The sequence below is a fragment of the Peromyscus californicus genome, unplaced genomic scaffold, assembly GCF_007827085.1.
Source record: "Peromyscus californicus insignis strain IS unplaced genomic scaffold, ASM782708v3 Scaffold_7__1_contigs__length_154581171, whole genome shotgun sequence".
Lineage (NCBI taxonomy): Eukaryota > Metazoa > Chordata > Mammalia > Rodentia > Cricetidae > Peromyscus > Peromyscus californicus.
Window position 1 is genome coordinate 153,984,731 of NW_026294595.1, and position 21,384 is coordinate 154,006,114.

Below are 21,384 nucleotides of genomic sequence, written 5' to 3' on the forward strand. Positions count from 1 at the left end.
TCCAAGAGAGGAGCATTTTCCGTCTTCTCTCTTCTCTGACCAAGTGATTAAGATCCTAGGGTGGCCCTTGTGCCTAGTACTCACAAACAGATATGTGAGGTAGAAACACCTTTGGGGAACACTATCAGTGATGAAAGCGGGCAGGCCTGACTCAAGTGGGTTTGGGGTTCATTTCTGGTTTTGGGCTGCCACTGATAATCCATCCAGTTGACCTGCTGTGTCCACCTCATTAATGGGTATCTGCCTCATTGGGGTGGAGGGGACTGTGTTAGTTTTATGATAATTGCCTCTTGGTGGCAAATAGTCACGAGGAGACGTGAGGAGGCGAGCAGAGACTGTGGGAGCAACTACGCAAGAACTCTGTGGCTGCTGGGAGGCGCTCAGATGCACAGGAAGTGAGGTGAGGAGCTCACCAGCAGCCACAAAGACCTTCCTGGCTGTCCTAGACAGGGCCAAGCAGCAACCTCACGGTGGCCTTGGTAAGTACTGCCCCCATTCTCCATCCTGGGCCAGTCCCCAAGCCTCTCCGTGCCCTGGGGTCTGGGAGGGATAAGTCCTGCCTGGTCAGGAGATTGAGACTTGGCTGTAGCCAGGTTAGTGAACTCGGCCCCCCTCTGTGTAAGATGCCTACACCCCAAGCTTGAACAGACAGGCCCTTACCTCAGAAGACTGTTCACCCTCATTTTGCTCACCCTGAACTCTTAGGTGAGCCCCTAATCAGCTCTTCTAAGGGCAACTCTAGGAAAAGCAGGGATCCTGGGAAGGGAGGAGTAGGGTGGGGATACTTTGCCTTCATAGCAGCTCTTTCTGTCCAGTGCCCCCCCCCCAACTGCTTAGCTTCTGTAGTGAGTAGTCTAGGAACATCACCTGACACAAGGGGTCACTCCTGGGCAGTGGTGGCTGGAGGTGAGGTCTGTGGTCTGTGGCTCAAAGTCAGAGTGATATCAGAGATTTCCCCCAGATAATGGGTTTGAGCTACAGTGAGTACAGTATAGCCTTGTTCAGGTCATAGCTGCCCCTGGCCATGCTCCTCCATTTCCATAGCCATCTCTGATAACTAAAGGAACCCTAGCCAAAGAGGGATCAGTGGGTGCCCATGGGGCAGGGCAAAAACGCAAGGCCTGGGGGTTTCCGGTGTGCTGAGTCAACCAGGGAGGAAGAACCCACCAGCTGGGCAAGATCTGCAAGTAGAGCTGCAGGTGTGCACTGGTTCCCCAGTCAGCCCCCAGCGCTCATTTTTTCTGTCCTCAGGTCCTCTTCCCTGCTTTACAAGATGAGGCCACCAGTGCCTTCAGCCCCACTAGCACTCTGGGTCCTGGGGTGCTCCCTGCTCCTCTGGCTGTGGGCACTGTGCACAGCCTGCCACAGGTATGTGCCTGGGGTTCTGTCTGCCCTCCTCCTGTATGGCTCAGAGTCAGAAGTCACAACAGAGAAGTCCATATGAGGGCTCTGCATGTGCCTCTCTACACTGAGCCTGGGCCAGCATCTGATCACCCCTGCACCTTCCTCTGCCTACTGGACTAACAGCACTCTTGCCCCCAGGAAGCGGGCTCAAAGGCAACAAACTGGGCTACAGGGCAGTTTGATACCAGTGGAAATGGTGAGTGCCAGACTGTCCCTGGGGTCAGGGCAAGGACAGCAGGGAATCAACCAGCCTTCCTTGTCCCTAGTCACTGCTGAGACAGACCCACCTCTGCTCCCTCAGCAAGTCTGACACCAGATTGCATGAGCTTCACCAAGGCCCACGCTGCAGCATAGGTGAGCTCCTGGGAGGCCATAAATGTAGGGCCAATCCACTGGGGCTAGTCCTATTTCCTTATTCCCTCAGTGGCCTCTGCCTTGATCTTATCCCTAGCCCCACGGCCTGCTAGCATGGATCTACTGCATCCACACTGGCTGGAGGTATCCAGGGGCAGCACCAGGTCTCAAGTAACTCCCTCTGCCTTCCCACCTCGGCAGCTGCCCAGGGCCCCTCCTGCTGCCCTTGCAACTGCACCTTCTACTAGTCCCGAGGCCACTTATTCCAATGTGGGGCTGGCTGCGATTCCCAGGGCCAGCCTGGCTGCTAGCCCTGTGGTATGGGCTGGAACACAGCTGACCATTAGCTGTGCCAAGCTTGGGCCTGGGGCTGAGTATGCCTGCATCCAGAAGCGCAAAGAGACAAAGCAGGGCTACCAAGAATTGCAGCAGAAGGCTAAGGTGATCCCAGCTACTCAGGTAAAGTGAGCTGGGGTAGGGTAGGGTAGATGGGACTGAGCCCACCTTTGGCAGAGGACAATGCCAAGCTCTCCCTGGGGTTGCTTCCTCTCCAGATGGATCTCCTGTACTCCAGGGTCTGCAAGCCTAAAAGGAGAGACCCAAGACCTGACACAGATCAGCCGGACCCCCAGGGTGGGAGTGATGTGGAATATGAGGCCATCACTCTCAGGGGCCAGGATATGAACCAAGATCCCTTAGAAAATGTGTATGAAAGCATCAGGGAGATGGGCCCCTGAGAAGTTGAGGCCTTACATCCTGTTTATTAACATGAGCTGACATGGTAAGGGTACCAAGGCTTCTGCCTCAGCAGGGTTTGACTGCAGATCCTTCTGTGTCCTTCCACCCCCACAGCTGACAGCACAAATTTCAGGTCCAGTCCTTGTGGCCTAATTAAATCTCTGTCACATAAGATTGGCTCTCAGTTGCTTTTTTTGAAAGCTGGGAAGGTTGGAATGGGAGTTTTCTGAAAGGGTTATAGATATCCCTTTCTGACCTCTGGGAGAGTTTCCTCATACCTGGTCCCTGGCCCCTGATGTCATGACCTGGTTGTAAGACTCAGAAGTCAGTGGGTGGGAAGAAAGGCAAACAAGCCCTTTGCTGTGGTGGTTTCCCAGGCCAGAGGGTCTGGGACAGCATGGCCACTTAGAAGTGTGGGATCTAGACTCTCAGATCCTCCTGGAGCCTCTGCTACCATCCCTTGAGGTTATATAAGTAGGCAGAGGTAGACAATCCAGCATTTAAAGAATAACTTGCTCCTAGGAGGCTGGCCAAGAAAGTGCAGCCCTTTCCTAACTCTGATAGCTCAGCGCTTACCCGGGGCTCTTGGGGGAAACCAGCCCTTGGGCTGCAGTGTGCGCAAGGCCAGGGCGTGGAAGCAGTTAGCCTGAGTTGAGCCCCCCCCTCCACTACCGGGGCAGGGCCAGGCGCGGACCACTTAGGGTGCTTGTCTCCTGTGCGCACCGGGGCGGGGCGTCGTAGTGGGTGTAGTCCGTCAGGCAGTTGCGGGTCGTGCGGGTGGAGGCCGGATGCTGGGTGGGGGTCGGCTGGCCTGGCCCTGACCTGGGGCGCAGTCTAGAGAGTCCAGCCTTACTTCTGTAACATAGGCTTCCAGATGACCATGGAGGCTGAGCGCCCCCGGAACTGGGTTGGGTCTGTGAACGTCACCCGCCCCACTCTGAGGGTCAGGACCTAGGGTCTGTAGCCTCCCAAGATCCTCGGCTGCAGATCTCGACTCAGTGCCTAAATGCAGAGGGCCTGAGTCAGCGCCACGCCGGTTACTGTGCCCACACCACCACAGGTACCAGTGGGCAAGGGCACTGCCAAAGTTTCTTTCCCTGCAAAGATGGTGTGGGGTCTGCACAAACTTTGGGGCCTGAAGGCGTTGGCAGCTGGGGGTGCTGCGCCGGCCTGTGCGTGTCTGTGGGTCAGGCCAAGTGGAGCTGAGGGGCCAAGCAGATGCTTCCCGCCACCGGAGCAGGGGGCGGGGCTAGGGCGGGGCCATGTGGTCCACACTAGCTTTATCGGGTGTGGGAGTTGGGCGCCAGATTTGAGGTGGAGTCTGGGGTCCCTAGGCCAACTCCTCCACAGAGCTCTCCAACCCCTATTTTCAGCGCCCTTCTATAGGTGGCAGCCTTGTAGGCTTAGAGTTCTCAGAGCCACAGGAGCCTCAGCATGCCCCCAACGCCTTCTGATCACATCCCAGTGCCAGTAAAGAGGTGAGGTGGGGGCTGATGCCCAAGACTAGGAGTGTGTGTGTGTGTCTGTGTGTGTGCTGCGCCAGTGTGTGCTGGAGCAGTACATGCTGGCACAGATGTCAGCTTTTGAAGGTTTCAGTGGAGAAGGAGACAGAGTCCCAACCTATCTAGGAATCTGATTCCCTGGCTTCCACCTCCCCACTTGCCAGCCCTATACTCCTGACTAACTGTGCAGCAGAAGTTAGGGACCTGCCTGTGCTTAGAGCACAATTTCCCTAACTGCTGCCAAAGGCTTGCTGCTCTGCCCTCCTAGGCCTGGCACTTGACCCACAGTTGCTGTTGCACAACCACGGTTAATGTGTGTTGGTGGGAAGAGCTGAGCCATAGCTGGCCTCGCCCCTCATGGTGGGCCTTCAGACCTTTGCTCAGCACCAGGGTCTGAAGGAGCCATTGTGGAACAAAGCCCGGGTTATGGAGAACTCAGGCCTTTTGTGGATCCCCATCCTGTTCTATGGTTCCTGGATTTTCAGCTCTGCAACCTGAGCTGGGGGTGGAGCCAGGGCTCCTGCCCAGAACTTGGAGTGAGGCAGCTTGATGCCCTCATGTGTCCAAACCCAGCACCTGTATGCTGGACCAGGGGAGGAGCCTAGAGCACTTGTTGAGCTCTGACCTCATCTCCAGCATAGCCCCCAGAAAAAGCCAGGCTGGAAGAGGTCATGGCTGCTGCAGCCCTTACAAGCCTATCTACCAGCCCTGTCTGTGTGGGGGCCCTAGCTGCAACCTTCCGCCGAGGTGAGACTCAGAAAACTATGCTCAAGTATGGACAGAACTTCTGTTACTCCAGGATACTAAAGCCACCAAGCCTCAAACCTAATATGCCACCTTCTAAGCTTGCCTCAAGCTCTCTAAGAGACATCTGGACCCTGAGTGCCCCTCATTGAGGCCAAAACTGTACCTCCACTTTGCTGGCCATGTTGCTTCCTGGCCATGCCAAGCACGCCTACCTTTTCTCTGCTAGAGAAGCTTCTCTCCAAGTCTCTGAGGCCAAATTCTCCTAGTTGCCCCCACTCCTCAAGGCTCACATCAACAGGAGGCAACTCAAAATCAGGGACTTGGAGAGAACCAGCAGGCAGCAGTTTCTGCAAAGCAGCTTGAGACTTCTGAGCTTCTAAATGGAGTGTCCCTGCAGAATCTGGCTTGGAGCCTTGGAAGGAGGCCAGCCATGTCTTCTCCATCCGCTCCATCACCCCCACTGCCCCCAGAAGCAACCCACCTTCTGTTTGGGAGGCCACCCTGAGAAAAAAGAAGGTAAGTATGGGAAAATCCCCTCCATGGGTGTGCTGGACAGGATGGCTACTGATGACATAGGCCCCTATCACTCCAGAGCTCTATTCAGGTCATGTTCCAGTGCCTGTGGAAGAGCTGTGGGAAGGTGCTGAGCACAGTGTCCGGGATGCAAAGACACATCCACCTGGTGTACCTGGGGTGCGGTGGGACTGGGGGGTTGGTCAGGGTGGGGTCAGGCCTGGCCAGAATTTATGCTCTCTCTCACTTTGCTGTTCCTGGCAGGAGACAGGCAGAGCCAGAGCAGAATGATGGGGAAGAGGACTTCTACTACACAGAGCTGGATGTTGGTATGGACAAGCTGACTGACAGGTTGTCCAGCCTAACACCAGTGTCTCCTCCAGTCTCCATGCCACTTACCTTTCCTCATGTGGAGTTCTTAGAGCTACTGGAGGCCTCCAGTTCTTCCCAACCTGCCACATCCCCTAACTTGGCTTCCACCTCCCAAGCTCAGCTCTTCAGCTGTTCCACAGGTATGCCACAGTGACCAAGCCTACCAGCAAGGTGAGGCCACATGGAGATTGGGGACAGGTCTCAGAGCACTCTAGTGAGAAACAGGGGTTGTGACTCCTTCCAGAGATGCCACAGCCCACTGAGGCCCAAGCCTACATACCAGCCCTGCCTGCTAAGCTTGGGGTCAACCTGAGGTATGTGTAGGTTGAGGGGCTGGGCATATACTAGGTGGTAAAGGTCTTAGCTGACAATTCTCCATGCCCCCTGTATGTCCCCTCCAGGAAGCCCTGGGGTGATGCCAAGAAGTGCCGGAAAGTGTATGGCATGGACCACAGGGACCTGTGTACACAGCCTGCCGCTGGAAGGAAGTCTGCCAGCAGTTCCTGGAGTGAGCCCATCCCATGATGCTACTGCCTGGCCTTCCTCCCACTCCCAGCCTGAAGCTACAGCAAACCTGTGGTGGATTTGATTACTCTGGACTCCTAAAGGTGGAGGAGTGACTGACTACTCAAAGTGCCTTGGAAGAAACCAGCCTTTTGCACTAAAGCCAAACTGCATGTTGTCCTTTTAGCTCCAGGGGCAGCTTGCCTCCCTGCCTGTCACTCACAGACATGTCAAAGATGAAAGTGGGCTCTGCTAAAGCCTGTTTAAGTTGCACTTTGAGAGGTCTCAGGGAGAGTATTCTCCTGCCCACATTTAAAGGTGGTGGTTCCAGGCCCCCCCTGGGGCTGACATTTTACCATGTTAATGAAGTTCAGGTGTCTTGTGTCTGGGCTATATCAGCCAAAGAGAAAAATTAAAAACTGTGGGGGTTGTTTGTTTGTTTAGTTTTCCAGAAACCAATGTTTTCTCCTGGGGAAAGAAATGGAACTAGGAGAGTAATGGGGAATGAATGATAAGCAGTAGAGGCTGGCGGCTACCTCCATTCAGGTTGAGGTCCAAGGAAGGGTACTGTTTGAAACCACACAGGAGGCATCTGCATGGAGCAGCAATTTCCCATTTTATTTGAAGTGATCATTTTGCAAGAATGTCTACACTAATCCCATCACAGAAAGAAAACCCACAGGCAACCTGGAGCACACCTAGGCAGACAAGAAATCGCAAGAACCACTATAGAGAAGGTAATCTTTACTTGTCTGTGGCTATATAGAAGCAGGACAACAGGGCTGTGAACCCCACCAACTGATTATGACAAGCCTTCTGCAAATATTAACCACATCTTCAGTACAAACACAGGTTTATAATAATTAATATAAAGTCAATATAATATAGATTATCTCCAGAAAAAAAATCAACACTCTTCAAACACTGCCTTTTTTTTTCACTTTTTGTTGACAGATTGAAAGCATGTTGAAAAATAAATAAATAAGAAAAGCATACACACAGCACCCTCACTACAAGTGATTCTAAAAGAGCCACATACAAAACACAATAGGATCTAAAAAATACCACCACCATTAAGTATGGCTTTCTTAGGAGTTGTATATGTCATAGAATGAGCCAAAGTAAGATTATCTTTCATAATATTGCAAAAAGTTCCAGTTTTGCATTTTCTCAGGTTTTTGTTTTGTTTGTTTTTAAAGGAAGATGTGCAGAATTGGAAGCATAGCTGTGTCTTTTGAGTTAGGTCCCTGTCAAGTCCTAGCAGTGTCCTGTTCCCCAAAACTCAGAGTTAAGTATGCAAACTGGTCAGGATCCAGAGATCCGTACAAAAATCGTTTTGTTTTCCCACCTCAACCCTAACACCACCCACCCCATGGACTATATTTTCCACTTTGGTGTTTCAAACACCAAAATACACACACAAAAAATACAAAATGTGAAATGTAATCTACACATTTTCTTCATAAAAAAATATTTATTAGTTTGAACATTGAATAAAAAAAAGTCACATAAAAAAAAAAAAAACTTCAATACATACGTCCTTTCCCTCCATGCCTCCTGAGATGGATGTGTTCATCTGGATCTCTAGAATTCCACTTTCCAATTGGAAACTGAGCCAGAACTAAGCCTGTCACATGGCAAACACTTGGAAGGTGGTAGGACCAGAACTGGAACCCTTAGTTTTCTGGTACAGTACTGGTTTTAAGGAAGTGCCCTGCGGTACCAACAGGGAACCCCCAGAAAGGCCAGCAAAGGCAGTCTGGAAGTGGGGCCAGTCAGAGCAAGACATCCTGAGAGTGGAGGGCACAGGTGCCTTGGGAGGTGGGCCAGAGGTCCTGGGTCCTGGGCAGGACAGCCTGAGAAGTAGGGACTGATACAAAAACCCAGAGACAGTGGTAGCAAAGGTCTAGTTTCCAAATGCATTTTATAAGAAAGTGTTTAGAAAAGGCAATTTAAAAGAGAGAGGAAGGTACTAAGTCTGTTAGCCCTCAAGGGGCCTGGCAAGGCTAGACAGTCTCAACCTGGAGTTCTGTTGGTAAAAGGGGGTCTAGCTATGCTACCATACTGGACGGAAATGTCCTCCAGAACCAGCATGCCTCAGAGGAGAGGACAGTGAGTAGAGGGGCACACAGCTTTCAGACAATGGTTCCTAAACTCTGTAGAGAGTCCTGGCCCTGTTCCTCTTGACTGTTGTTTTGTTTAAAATAATAAAAGCTGTGATTCCTTCCTCCTGTAGCTCAGGCAGCTGGTACTTGGGGAATGTCACCAGGTGACATGCTCTGTATAACCAATTGGGACCTAAATTACAGTTTTATGGGGCTTCCTCTTACCTAGAGAGAACAGATGTGCCAGTTTAAAAAAAATGTCTAAAAGCCATTTGACTTAGTGTTTGGGAAAGGGAAAACAAAATTCTCTAACTGGCCCTAATGCTCAGTAGCCTGATGAGCCCTTGCACAGAGTAGGTTAGCCCACAGCACCTCAGCAGAGCGCTCACTACACTGCTCACTGAACACTGCAGTGGGCTTTTGGGAGATGAGGTGGGTGAGGGATGGAATGTCTTGATAGTTTGTCAGAAATGGCCTCAAGAAGAGGGCAGGCTGCAGCATCTGTGTCTACCCTGCAGGTTAAGTGGACAGCTGCCTCTCTGGGCCTCAGAACCATGGAAATGAAGCCTACACTTTTCACAGAACAAGTGTGAGGGCCTTTAGAAATAGAGAAAGTGGACTTGATGAAAAGTTAAATGAAACCACTCCTGTAGAGTCCTGTCAAATGAGAAAAAACAATTCAAAACAAAGTAGCCTGTAGTAACCATCTGAAAATGTCTCTGACTTCTTTAAAATTTGGTTCCTAGGCAGGGAGGCATCAGCAGCACACTGCAGCTAGGAACACCCACCTCCAGTGTTAGCAGCAACAAAGGCAGGAGCTTGAGCTCTATCTGGTCCAAGGAGGGGTCAGCAAGGGCTCAGGCAGAACTCAGGGTGCACAATGGGGCTCTCAAAGAAAGTGCACACAGAACAAAGAGCTGTGGCCCTTGCAACTCAACCCTGTGGGCCTGAAAGGGTAAAGCATCCAGCCACAGGGCCCTTCTTGAACAGAGCCTTCTTCCTCTTTGGCCTGCCACTTGGGTAGCTGCTTCCAACAGAGATAGCACCTGGAGCCTGGGGCTTCCAGAGAGGCATCTGCAGCCACTTTGTGTTTAAGCACCAAAGCCTGGAGGTAAGAGGGTTGCAGGGCTTTATGCCCACTAGATTCTACCAGCTGCCATGGGGCAGCAGGAACCAAGAGGACAAAGTGACAGGGCCAGAGCCCATAACCTGACTGCCGGAGAATGGGGGTGGAAGGAGATCGAGCAATGCTGTGGATGCAGCAGTTTGTATTTATGCTAAACTCAACACCTACTCAGACCTGTGGGCTGGGGGATTGCCCTCATGACCCTAACTAGTGCTGACCCTGACCTGGCCACTGAGTCATCTTGCATTCCTAGCCAGGTTCACAGCAAAGGGCTCCTTTGATACCCTGAGGAAGCATGCCCAGGCCTTGGTGCAGCCCTGCCCATACATCTAGACACACCTGCTGGGGACTCCATTAATACCTGGACAGGTGGGAGTAGGCATTCTCCCTTTTCCTAAACCCATACTGTACCCCTCACTTTGTGTTTAGTCCTAGTGCTCCCCAGTCACTGGAGTCACACCCACTTCTTAGCTCATAGGACCAATTTCTGCAAGAGGGGAGGGTTATAGGACAGAGGAGGGCCCGGAGGAAGAGCTTCAAGGAGTCAGCATGGCCCTGCTCCTTGGTAAGTAAAGACCCACTAAGACACACACAGGTGGACAAAGCGATTCAGCCACCACCCACCCTGCCCACCAGAGCAGAGCCCCTAGGAGATCCAGGCAAAGTCTTTATCAGGTTCCCCAGAAGGGCTGCGGGGCCCCTGGGGAGAGTCCTCGTCATCCTTGTCATCTCCCAGCAGTGCATCCTCATGTGTCAAACCCACGTCGTCCTTCCATTTGGCCACATCCTCATCCTCATCCTCACCTAGCTCCTCTTCACCTTCCCCTCGTGGATCATCGGGGTCTTCCAGGTATGGCCCTTCACCAGCAAACAGTGCCTCAGGGGAGCCCTCACCACCTCCACCATGGTCCAGTGGTGTGGCCACACCCTGGCCAGCACAGTCTGCACATACACCATGGCGACGAGAACCATGCTTAATACCCACGCTGGCTGCAGACATAAACACACGGCTGCACACCTTGCACACATACTTCTTGTCCTTGCTGTGGACCTGGAGGGACAGAGCAGTCAGTGGAAGGATGCAGTATTGGGGTGAGGAGCACAATCTTTACTAGGCCATGAGAGACACAGGAGGGACAATCCCTATTAGGGAAAGGAGGTAACAGATCTATCTGGAGACAACATGGGCAATATCACTAGAGGCAGCAAATCATCCTGTCTTAAGCAGATGCTATAGGCACCAGAGTACAGTGTCATGCCCCCATCTACAAACTAGGTCAGTCCCAACATATCCATATCCAAGTACTCCCACTTAATGGTATGTAGGTACACTTCTCACTTGGTCATATTGCTCCCTCTGCCTAAAGTACTCTTTCTATAAACTTCCCTGCAGGGCAGGCTGAGGGACTCCTATCAGATCCCTAGAGCAGCTCCAGAGCCCAGCTGCCATTAGCTCTGTACAGGCAGAGGAGCTGGCCTGGAAGCCCAGGTGATGCAGAGCTAAGAAATACAACACTGCTCACCTGGGTGCACAGGACACCGAGCCCACACACAGCTATGGTTGGAGGCTGCAAGTGGACTCTGCCTTCCAGGAAGCCCAGTTTAGATTGGTGGATTGGGCAGCATGGGAGCCACAGTGAAGAATAGAAGGAGAGGGGTCAGCATGGAGTCCCATGAGATGGTGGATGGGAAGCAGACTAGAACCTGGCAGCAGGGCAATAGAGCTGAACCCTAGCCAGGCTGCTATGCACCTTGCTTCCAATGAAAAGGGGCAACTCCTTCTGCCCTCCCAACTGAAAGGCAAAGATAGAGGTTAGCAATTAGGGTCTGCAGAAGAGACATGGCAGCCAGGAAGGGACAGCAGCCATGCTCTGCCCATTGTAGTACTCGGCAGGAAGACACAGTACTCAGTAGAGGGGCCTTGAAAGTACAGAGGACAAAAGTCTGGAGATCCTGGAGGGGACCCAGGAGGCCTGGGCCTGAGGAAGTATGCATAGGAACCAGTGTACTCTGCAGAAAGTTGGCCTATGCAGAATTGCCTTCCTAGAGATGGGCAAGGACAAGGCAAAGGGGATTTGCGGAGTACCTATAGGCATTCTCAGCCTGGCCAGCTCCACTGTGCCTCCTTGCATCTAAGATCTGGCCCTAAGCTTCAAAAATGGAGGTTGGAGGAACCCAGAGGAGACCATAGCTATCCCTGGCCAGGCAGCCCCAAGCCATGCAGATGGACTGTTCTCAGATCAGCACTCTAGAGTAGGTTTCCATAGCTGGACGCTTCCCCAGATGCTAGGCTCCCCTCCTTCCTACATATGCTGCCACCAGGACCTGTTGGAGAACAGGCTACGCAGAGCTTGGGGTGATTATAACTTGTTCTCACCTTTCTGAATCTGCCAGCTCTCCAACTATAAACAGTACACATGTTGGGAAAAGGCTCCTCCACTCACAAAGATCTGCTCACAAGATGTCACTGTAGTTCTATATCTGGGCCTTGAGTGATACCCTCCCCATTCTGGGCTTCCCAGGCCTGCAGTCCCGAAGATCATGCAGAACACCCTCTCCTTTTGAATGCACCTTTCTTGCAGGCAGAGTTGCCTTCTACAGTACTCTGAGTTGTTAAGACTTGAATACAGGCCGGGGGGTGGGTGGTGGTGGTGGCGCACACCTTTAATCCCAGCACTCAGGAGGCAGAGGCAAGCGAATCTTTGTGAGTTCGAGGCCAGCCTGGGCTACAGCCTGAGTTCCAGGAAAGGCACAAAGCTACACAGAGAAACCCTGTCTCGGGAAAACAAACAAACAAACAAACAAATAAACAAAAAAAGACTTGAATACAACTGTCTACTAACTGAGAAAAACTTAAGAAGCCCACAGCATGACCTGGGAAGGGTTGTCACTAGGGAAACTGGTGGCCCTTGGAGCTGAGGTACCTGCCTCACAAGCTTTCCAGAAAGCTTGATTCTAGAAATGAGATCTCCAATAAGGTGGTACACAAGGCACTTCCTTTATGGTTTCTTTGGTTTGTGTGTTTCTCTCCCTCTCTCAGTCTGGTCTGGAACTCTGAATACTCCTGTTTCAGACTCCACAATTCTGTGATTACAAATATGATTCACCATGCTTGGTTTTACGTAGTACAAGGCTTCAAACCCAGAGTTTTCTGTATGTTAGGCAAATACTCTACCAACTGAGCTACGTATCTCCCCAAGCCCTTGTTTTGCCATTTTAAACCCAGAGTTTCCCCTTCTCTACCACAGAAGAACATAACTTAGACCAAGTTGCAGCAAGATCTGTGTCTAATTGTCTAATCTGTTATTTGACAGGAGCAGGCCCAGGAGGCTGACACCACCAAGATTCCTGTGGCCTGCCACTACCATATGAGCTAGGGGCTGTACTCTGATGCTCAGAGACGACAAGGGTGTTTTGGGAGCCCTCTCATCAGAACACTCATCCATCCTAACTGACATGCCCAGGAAGGAAGCACAAGAGAAGGATGCTGGATTTCATGGCAATCTGCTGCTAAGTCCCTTGATGGTGTTGTGGAGCAGTACAAACCCACTCTTTCCTGATCCCTGGGAAAGTACAGCAGTGTGGCTCTCAGCACTGTCTCCACCTATGGAGGAGGCTGTGGTGGTATTGTGTTCCCCAAAATATTGTGCACCCTAATAAACTTATCTGGGGTCAGAGACAGAACAGCCACTAGATACAAAGGCTAGAAAATGATGACACTCACACCTTTAATCCTAGCATTCCAGAGGTAGAAATCCCTCTGGATCTCTGTGAGTTCAAGGCCACATTGGAAACAGCCAGGCATGGTGACACACGCCTTTAATCCCAAGAAGTAAGCCTTTAATCCCAGGGAATGATGGCAGATAGCAGAAAGGTATATAAGGCGTGAAGACCAGGAACTAGAAGCATTTGGCTGGTTAAGCTTTCAGGCTACAAGCAGCAGTTCAGCTGAGATTCATTCTGGATGAGGACTCAGAGGCTTCCAGTATGAGGAAACAGGACCAGCTGAGAAGTTGGCCAGGTGAGGTTAGCTGTGGCTTGTTCTGTCTCTCTGATCTTCCAGTGTTCACCCAAATACTTGGCTCCAGGTTTGTTTTATTAATAAAGACTCTTTAAGATTCCTGCTACAGGAGGCACCTTTGCATGCCAAGAAGGGCAGTAGATATTGCTGTGGTGAACTTGGTGGTTTTGGCTACAGAGCTGCCTCTAATGCAGAGGGCTCCACTTTTTCAAAGATAGACACCCCAAGGAAACTAAAGGATTAAACTACATGGCCCTTTTTCTTGTGAAAACCCTGACATATGTGCATCAACATTATCATCATCATCATCACCATTAAATACAAGATGTCACTACATAGCTGAATCTGAGCCTGGTACACAGGATGTCTTGGAACTCATCATCCTCCTGCCTCCTCCTCCAAAACAGGGGGATTACAGACATGTGTTACCACACCAAACTAAGCTTCCACATTTTAAGTACATTTTTAGGAAGTTTTGCTCAAGAAGATGCAGCAACACACACTGTCAAGACTTTTCAGCACCTATGAGCTGAAAAACAAGACACAGTTCTCTCGGAATAGGGAAGGCTGGGTGGAGGTGCCAGCATCCCACTTAAATTTTTCTGTAAGTCTGTAAAACAATATCCATGAACTTAGGAAAAACCAACACAGAACTAGTGAAAAGTTATTTTTTTTTCTTTTCTTCTTTTCTCTTCTTCTTCTTCTTCTTCTTCTTCCTTCTCCTCCTTCTCCTTCTCCTTCTTCAGCTCTCCCTGTTCTGTTCCACATTCCCCTCTGAAAGGCACCTATTACTGGGGGGTGTCCTGGGTATTCTGCACCCTCCTCCTGATCTGCCTGTCAGGACATCTCAAGCCAGCTCACCATGTGCCCCAGTCTCATACCCCACTAGCACCCTGCACTCACCAGAGTATGTCGCTTCATGTGTTCTCGCCTAGTGAACTTCTTGCCACAGATCTCACAAGGGTAGGGTCGCTCTCCAGTATGTGAGCGCATGTGTCGCTTAAGGATGCACTGGTGCATGGCCGAGAAGCTGCAGTAGGGACACTTGAACTTCTTCCTGATCACTGTGAACTCGTTCACTGAAAGACAGTGGCAGAGACATTAGCACCTGACCCCACCCACACAACCAACCATCTCACTCCACCCCCAAAAAGACAGTCTACTCACTCATCAGAGCACAGGGAGAGGGATACACAGCTCTCAGGAGCCTCCCATAAAACAATCTTCCAGGCCTCTGCTGAGGACAGACCCAGGGCTTTGCTGACTCAGCAGCTTGCTATGGGAGCGAGTAACCCTGCACAGCTGTCCACTCCCTGTCCAGAGCTTCCCTGTACCCATGACCCCACTGGACATCAAGGCATGCTGTGGGGCAAGGGTGCATCAGATGCAACCCTGGAGAGGAAGATAAGACAACCCAGCATTCCAATGTGGCATAGGCCCAAAAGCTAGGGAAAAAAAAAATCAAATGCTTTAATATAGTTCTGGCCTGACACCTGGACAGCACACTGCGGCAAGGACACATCATTGCCATCTCTACTAAGTGGATACAATCAGCCTCAAAAACCCAGGGAACCCTCAGTGTCTCCAACGATAGTCTGCTCTGAGGCCCCAGCCACAGTGTGGGGCTTTAAACTGAACAGCACGGAGAGCAGCCCTGAGGACGCCCGGGTGTCTACAGGCCCCAGTGATGTCAGGGAGACGCTCCACGCTTATGTGACAGGGCCTTTTATTCTCAAATCTCCTGCCATTCTAGGTACCTAGGATGTGCAGGTGAATACTGGGTACTCTGTGCTAAAGAACAAATATAGTACTTGCTAGTCCTGGAGAGACCCTGAGTTTATACCTAGCATCTGCAAGCCAGGCTATGATTCATCACAACAGGCAACTGGTTATTCCCCAGAGACACTGCACACACTCCCAGTTTCTGTGTTCCTAAAAAGGATACTGAGTTGTTCCCTCAGAAAGCTGAGAACACTGCTCCCAAGGCTTCCTCTTACTTAAGATTTAAAATCTTAGCCAGGCCATGGTGATGTACGCCTTTAATCCCAGCACTTGGGAGGCAGAGGCAGGTGGATTTGTGAGTTCAAAGCCAGCCTGGTCTACAAAGCCAGTTCCAGGACAGGCTGGGCTACATAGAGAAATGCTGTCTCAAAACAAACAAACAAACAAAAGGTTTTAAAAATACTTAAGATCTTTGAGTGTGTGTATGTCGGGAGGAGCTGGGGACAGGAGTCAGGAGGGAGATCTATCACAGCCTAGAGAATAAAACTAGATACTGTGGTCAGCAATCTGATTTCTTTTGGGTCTCTTTTCCTTGTATGAACACTATGTGTACTTAAAGAACTGAGATCATGTGTATACAGGACATAATATCATATGTAACATATTGTGACCTCATTTTTTTTTTTTTTTTTTTTTTTTTTTTTTTGGTTTTTCGAGACAGGGTTTCTCTGTGTAGCTTTGCACCTTTCCTGGAACTCACTTGGTAGCCCAGACTGGCCTCGAACTCACAGAGATCCTCCTGGCTCTGCCTCCCGAGTGCTGGGATTAAAGGCATGCGCCACCGCCGCCCAGCAACCACATATCTTTTAAGTGTTTGAATAAACTGCAATTTAATGGAGATGGTGTTGTTGGACATCTACACTGCTTCCATTTTTTTGTTGACAGAAATGCTTCAGTGGGTCTCTACAAACAACTCTGCACAGATCCTGAGAGGTAGAATCTGTTTCCATTTGCTGTGCCTTCAGCCAACCCCAGTGCCCAGTACCAGGGGAGTATGTGAATGAGTGCAGTTCTTGCAGACAGGCCTTCCCAAAAGTGGGTCCCAGTAGGAGAATGGAGCATCTGGCAGTGGTTGCTGTGTGATGCCAGGGTGTCTGTGTATACTAGATGGGAGGCATAGAGGCAAAGCCGCTGACACTTGACTGCATGACCAGGACTAGCAGGACACTCATGATATGCCAAAGGGGACGTACATGTCTGGCCACTACCCACACCACTCCTGGGAGCTTCCAAAAGGGAAATCATGAACTGCTTTTTGTCTTTTCCTTTAGGCCATGGCTTGGCTCACATCACAGGCAATAGAACACTGTTCCTCAGTCTAGTCTCATACATCCATAATGGCCTTTCTCACTCCCATGATTCCTAGTTTCCTCTTATCACACGTAAAATAAACAGGCTACTCAAAGATAGGAAGGGGAAACAAGAAACCAAGTTAAACAATGTTTTCTTTAAAGATACCTTGGGAGTGTATCCATTATTTCTATCCTCTTATAAACACAAAAATTGAACTTTGGAATGATGGTGCTGCTGAGATGGCTCAACAATTAAAGAGTGCATACCATCCTTGAAGAGGACCTAAGTTTGGTTCCCAGCATGCACAGCCACCTATAACTCCAACTCCAAGTGGCCCAATACCCTCTTCTGACCCCACACATACATACATTAAAAACAAAGAACTGAAATTTTTAAATTACAGGGACTGGAGAAATGATTCAGTGGTTAAGAACATTTGCTGCTCTTGTTGAGGATTCAAGTGGTTTACAATTGTCTATAATTCCAATTCCAGGGGATCTGGTGTCCTCTTCTGACCTCTGTCAGCACCAGACATGCATGTGATGCACATCTATAGATGCAAGCAAACATTCATATGCATAAAATAAAAATTTTTAAATTTAAATATTTTAATTGCATATTTATATTTAAGTACATAACTCAGACATACATATTAAATAAATACTTATAAATAGAAAGCTTTTTTGCTTTTGTTTTTTGGAGAGAGGGTTTCACTATATAGCTCTGGCTGTTCTAGAACTCACTATGTAGATCAGAGTGGCCTCAAACTCACAGAGATCCACCTGTTCTCAAGGGCTGAGATTAAAGACATGTACCACTTCACCTAAGTATAGAAAGATTCCTTTCTTAGAAAAACAACTTAGGCCAGGTGGTGGTGGTGGTGGCGGCGGCGGTTGTGCACGCCTTTAATCCCAGCACTTGGGAAGCAGAGCCAGGTGGATCTCTGTGAGTTCGAGGCCAGCCTGGTCTACAGACAGAGATCCAGGACAGGCACCAAAACTACACAGAGAAACCTTGTCTCAAAAAAACAAAAAACAAAAAAAAAAAAAAAAAGAAAGAAAGAAAAGAAAAACAACTTAGACTAGACATGCACCATGACCCCATCCTTGTGACAGGCTTTGTCCAGAGTGGCAGATAGATGCTCCGCTTAAACCCTGTACTCCCAAGCCAGGCAGTGGTGGCACACGCCTTTAATCCCAGCATTTGGAAGGCAGAAGTAGGTGGATCTCTGAGTTCAAGTCCAGCCTGGTCTACAAAGTGAGTTCCCAGACAGCCAGAGCAACACAGAGAGACCCTGTCTGGAAAAACCAAAAAAATAGAAGGAAAATGCAGACCAAGAAACTACAAAGTCAGGACATAAGATGACATCAACAACAGGAGGGACTCCCCAGCGTCAGCCTGCACACCTAGGGTTATGACACTTACATATGGGAAATGTCTTTTGAAACTGCCTATGACTGAACAACTGCTTTTCTTTTTGTAAACTGTAGTTTGGTCTCATATTTTTATTGCTGCCAAGCCATAAGATGCCACCTTCAGACAACAACACCCCTCTGGCTGTAGAATGCACAAGTGGTCACTCAGGAAGCTCTTCATTACTGCCAAGAATGCAGAGCACCACCAGTGACTGGGACAGGATAGGCAGGTTTGCTGTATGCAGACCTTGAAGATTACGTCAGTGGGCACTTCCAGAATCAACCATGAATGGTCCTGTGTGTGGTTACTCATCGAGTGACAATTTCCAAAATACTGCACTTGTGATGCATCACATTAGTGGAACCAGACAAGTTATGGCTCACTTTTCCATTTATAAATGTACTAGGATGTCATTTTTTGTATTAAAATAACAAAATTAAGTAAAGAATAAACATATTCAAATTATTTTCAAACATTTGTTATTATATTTATTTATTTATTTGTTTGTTTGTTTATTTATTTATTTATTTATGGGCATGCATGAGGTAGTTAGATGACAACTTGCAGGAGTTGGTTCTTGCCTTCCATTGTGTGGGCTCAGGGAATCAAACTCAGGTAGTCAGGCTTGGTGGTTAGTGTCTTTACTTGCTGAGTCATCTTGTCTGTCACTCAGAAAAATTTAATCTTCTATAAAGTGTGCATATCTTAAGAATCATCTGCAACATACTCAGAGGATCCTCTCAAGCCAACCAGAGTCAGCCCCTAAAGGCAGTGAATGACTGTTCTACCCTTTTGTTTTGCTATCCTAGGACTTTGTGTCTGTGGAGTTATCTGATCATGACTGGCTGGATTCAGTCAACATCAGTCTGGGGAAGTGCAGTTAGTTCTTGTTTGTTGCAGCATAGTATTCCTTTGTGGGACACAGCAAGCCCATTTCTGAAGACTCATCTGGGCCTAGAAAGCAGTGGTGTTGAAATGGGGCCTACATGTGTGCCTTGGTGGTCAGGAACTCGTATCTCTGTTAGGCACCCAAAAAAGGAAATGGACCACAGACTAGTGGCTAAGCAGCTTTCCCAAAGTTTACAATCCAACTCAAGTTACTTTTTGTGCATGGTAAGAAGAGCACAGGATTTTCCTTCTGGGTGGATTTCCAATTCTCTCAGTACCATGTGTCAGACACACAAAGTAGCCACTCATCCATTCACCAGTCTCTACTGCAGCAATTCTGAACAGATAATGCAGAATCAGCCTGTGTCAAGTTTCTCTCCATTTACCATGGTCTCTATTTTCTGTATTTGAAACTTTGATACAGGGGACCCTGGAGGGATGGCTGCTTCCAGGCCTGGTCATTCCCTAAAGTAAATGACCGGCTGTGATGGTTAATATTGTCAACTTGACAGTATTTATAATCACCAAAGAGCCTCTGGGTATGCCTGTAAAGGATCACATAAATTGGGTTGAGGTGGGAAGATCCACCCTAAATGTCTGCAGTATCATTCTATGGGCTAGGGTTCTAGACTGCACAAAAAGGAAAAGTTCAGCTGAGCACCAGCATCCATCACTCCCTGCTTCCTGACAGCAGGTACAATTCGATTAGCTGCCTCCTCAAGCTTCTGTCACCATGCCTTCTTCCTCCTGATAGACTGTATCCTTGAATTGTGAGCTAAAGTAGACCCTTCCTTCCTTAATTTGCTCACCAGGCATACAGCAATGAGAAAAGTAATGTTCCAGAGCCTCATTCCTACTCTTCTACAAGACTCCCACACCATGACTACTGCTGCCTGCCTTTGATCCCCAGGGCAGGTGCCAGAGAACCAGGAGTTGTCCCTATACACCCTTACCTGGTTCTTCCATTTCCTCCTTCTGTCTGCCTCCCAAGTGCCTGGTGCTTCCCTGTGTGGTTCTGCATGGTGAGACCTGCCTCCTATTTCTAGGGGTCAGTGAGTATAATAAACCTACTCCTTTAGGGCAGTCATTTCTATGACTCTATGATTCACCATCACGGATTAAAACTCAAACACAGGGTTCATGTTTGTGCAGCAGTACTCTTACCTACTGAGCCATCTCTGTTTATTTTTTCTGTGCCCTGTTTGTGTGCCTGCCTTCTGTTTCATGATACCTTTACTTCCCTCCAGGTACTTTCTTTAAATTTGTTATTTTTTCCCTCTCTTCTTGACATAGAAATTTAAGACCTTCCTTTTTCTCTGTAGAGGGCAATTAGCTATAGACAATTATAGGTGTGGTTTGCAGGTTTGATGGAATGTACTTTTAGTATCATTCACCTGTAATCCTAATACCATTGACACAGAGGTAGGGACATCCTGATTTGAGGCCAGCCTAGGCGACAAAGAAAACCTTATCTTGAAGCACAAAAAACAGCTGTGAATAGTAGCACACACCTTTAACCTCAGCACTTAGGAGGTGGAGGCAAGAAAATTGGGAGTAAAATGTCATCCTCAACTACATAGTGAGTTTGAGGTCAGTCTGGGATATAGGAGACCCTGTCTCAAGAACACAAAAACAAGACAAAGCGGTCTTTCTGCAATACCAACACTTTTGAGGCTGAGGCAGGAAGATCCTGAGTTTGAAATCAACCTGGGCTATTGTTCCAAAACAATAAACAGAGAGAAGGAAAGAGAGAGGGAAGAGGAAGGGAGGGAAGGGGAGTGAGGAGGGGAGGGAGGAAGGGAGGAAAGGAAGAAAGGAAAAGAGAGGAGAGATAGAGAGAAAGTGTTTATGTGCTGCCTAGTGTCTTCCTGCTGCTAGATTCTGTTTGCTGGTAAGCACTTGCTCTGCACAGTCTTGACCTTTGAAATTGTTGTATATGGCCCCAGCTGGTCTATACTGGTAAAACTTTCCTCCTATGAATTTGGAATATTCTGCCCTTGTTGGTATACTGTAGAGTTTCTAATTGTGTTGTTACAGGCCAATATGTCTGTGAATATAGACATAGAATTTAAACAAAACAGAAAGTTGAATGCAACAATACAGAAAAAGAGTAACATCTTGCAACCAGATGGGTTTATTCCAGGAATTCAAGGTTGATTTAGCACTGAAAACCATTCAAATCCTATCCACTCTCACTGAGATTTTTGCTTGCTACTCTATCAATGACAGAGAATGCTAAAAGCCCCAGTCATAACCACATCCTTCTCCATGTCTCCTAGTCCTCCCAACTTCTGCTTCCTACCCTAAAGCTCAACCCAGGACTATCCCTTCGATCACCATGCAGGATCCTCCCAGGAGAGACATCTATGGCTATTTTAAAATTACTGTGCAGTACCTGACTTCTTTAGGCTAGTGTTTGCTTGGTGTATATTTTTCTATCTTTTTGCTTTTAACTTTTCTCTGTCATGTATAAGCTGAAAAAAAAAATAAGGTAGGCAATACTTTAGTGCCTACCTCGCCTAGCAGTATATAAATTATTTTTACTTACTAAACAAAACAAACAAAACCTGACTAAGAATGCAGGTCAGCTGATGGAGTGCTTGCCTAGCAGACACAGAC

General features: G+C 48.7%; 3 protein-coding genes across 7 annotated transcripts in view; 2 read left to right on the forward strand and 1 right to left on the reverse strand.

Annotated features, from left to right (window-relative positions):
- The first annotated feature begins 9 nt into the window (after positions 1 to 9).
- On the forward strand, positions 10 to 2,668 carry Lime1 (Lck interacting transmembrane adaptor 1). 3 transcript variants are annotated; one of them, XM_052723300.1, is made up of 6 exons: positions 10 to 479; positions 1,252 to 1,368; positions 1,543 to 1,600; positions 1,671 to 1,758; positions 1,829 to 2,217; positions 2,313 to 2,668. In XM_052723300.1, the coding sequence occupies exons 2-6, from the start codon at positions 1,274 to 1,276 to the stop codon at positions 2,493 to 2,495; spliced, it is 813 nt and encodes a 270-aa protein (XP_052579260.1). In that variant the 5' UTR covers positions 10 to 479; positions 1,252 to 1,273; the 3' UTR covers positions 2,496 to 2,668. The 3 variants fall into 3 exon arrangements, with proteins under 3 accessions (XP_052579260.1, XP_052579258.1, XP_052579259.1); XM_052723298.1 differs by having other exon boundaries at positions 10 to 1,368; XM_052723299.1 differs by having other exon boundaries at positions 10 to 1,368; positions 1,856 to 2,217.
- Positions 2,669 to 2,794: 126 nt separating this feature from the next.
- Slc2a4rg (SLC2A4 regulator) lies at positions 2,795 to 6,580 on the forward strand. The gene is given in 5 exon segments (XM_052723308.1): positions 2,795 to 3,974; positions 5,143 to 5,770; positions 5,875 to 5,944; positions 6,032 to 6,090; positions 6,093 to 6,580. Coding segments are annotated over 4 exon segments (597 nt in total). The 5' UTR covers positions 2,795 to 3,974; positions 5,143 to 5,352; the 3' UTR covers positions 6,143 to 6,580.
- Positions 6,581 to 6,729: 149 nt separating this feature from the next.
- Positions 6,730 to 21,384, reverse strand: part of Zbtb46 (zinc finger and BTB domain containing 46) — a 95,467-nt gene continuing 80,812 nt past the window's right edge. For all 3 annotated transcript variants that reach the window (XM_052723293.1, XM_052723294.1, XM_052723295.1), the window contains exons 4-5: positions 14,290 to 14,465; positions 6,730 to 10,416 (exon numbers count right to left, since the gene is read on the reverse strand). In XM_052723293.1, the coding sequence (XP_052579253.1) occupies positions 10,012 to 10,416; positions 14,290 to 14,465 (581 nt within the window). In that variant the 3' untranslated portion in view covers positions 6,730 to 10,011. The remainder of the gene's footprint in view (positions 10,417 to 14,289; positions 14,466 to 21,384) is intronic.

Bases quoted from the DNA above. Each gene is read 5' to 3' on its own strand.
- Lime1 (XM_052723298.1), top strand. From the start codon at position 1,097: ATGGGGCAGGGCAAAAACGCAAGGCCTGGGGGTTTCCGGTGTGCTGAG. The intron at 1,759-1,828 runs GTGAGCTCCTGG...TTATTCCCTCAG, and splicing joins AGGCCCACGCTGCAGCATAG to TGGCCTCTGCCTTGATCTTA. The intron at 2,218-2,312 runs GTAAAGTGAGCT...CTTCCTCTCCAG, and splicing joins AGGTGATCCCAGCTACTCAG to ATGGATCTCCTGTACTCCAG.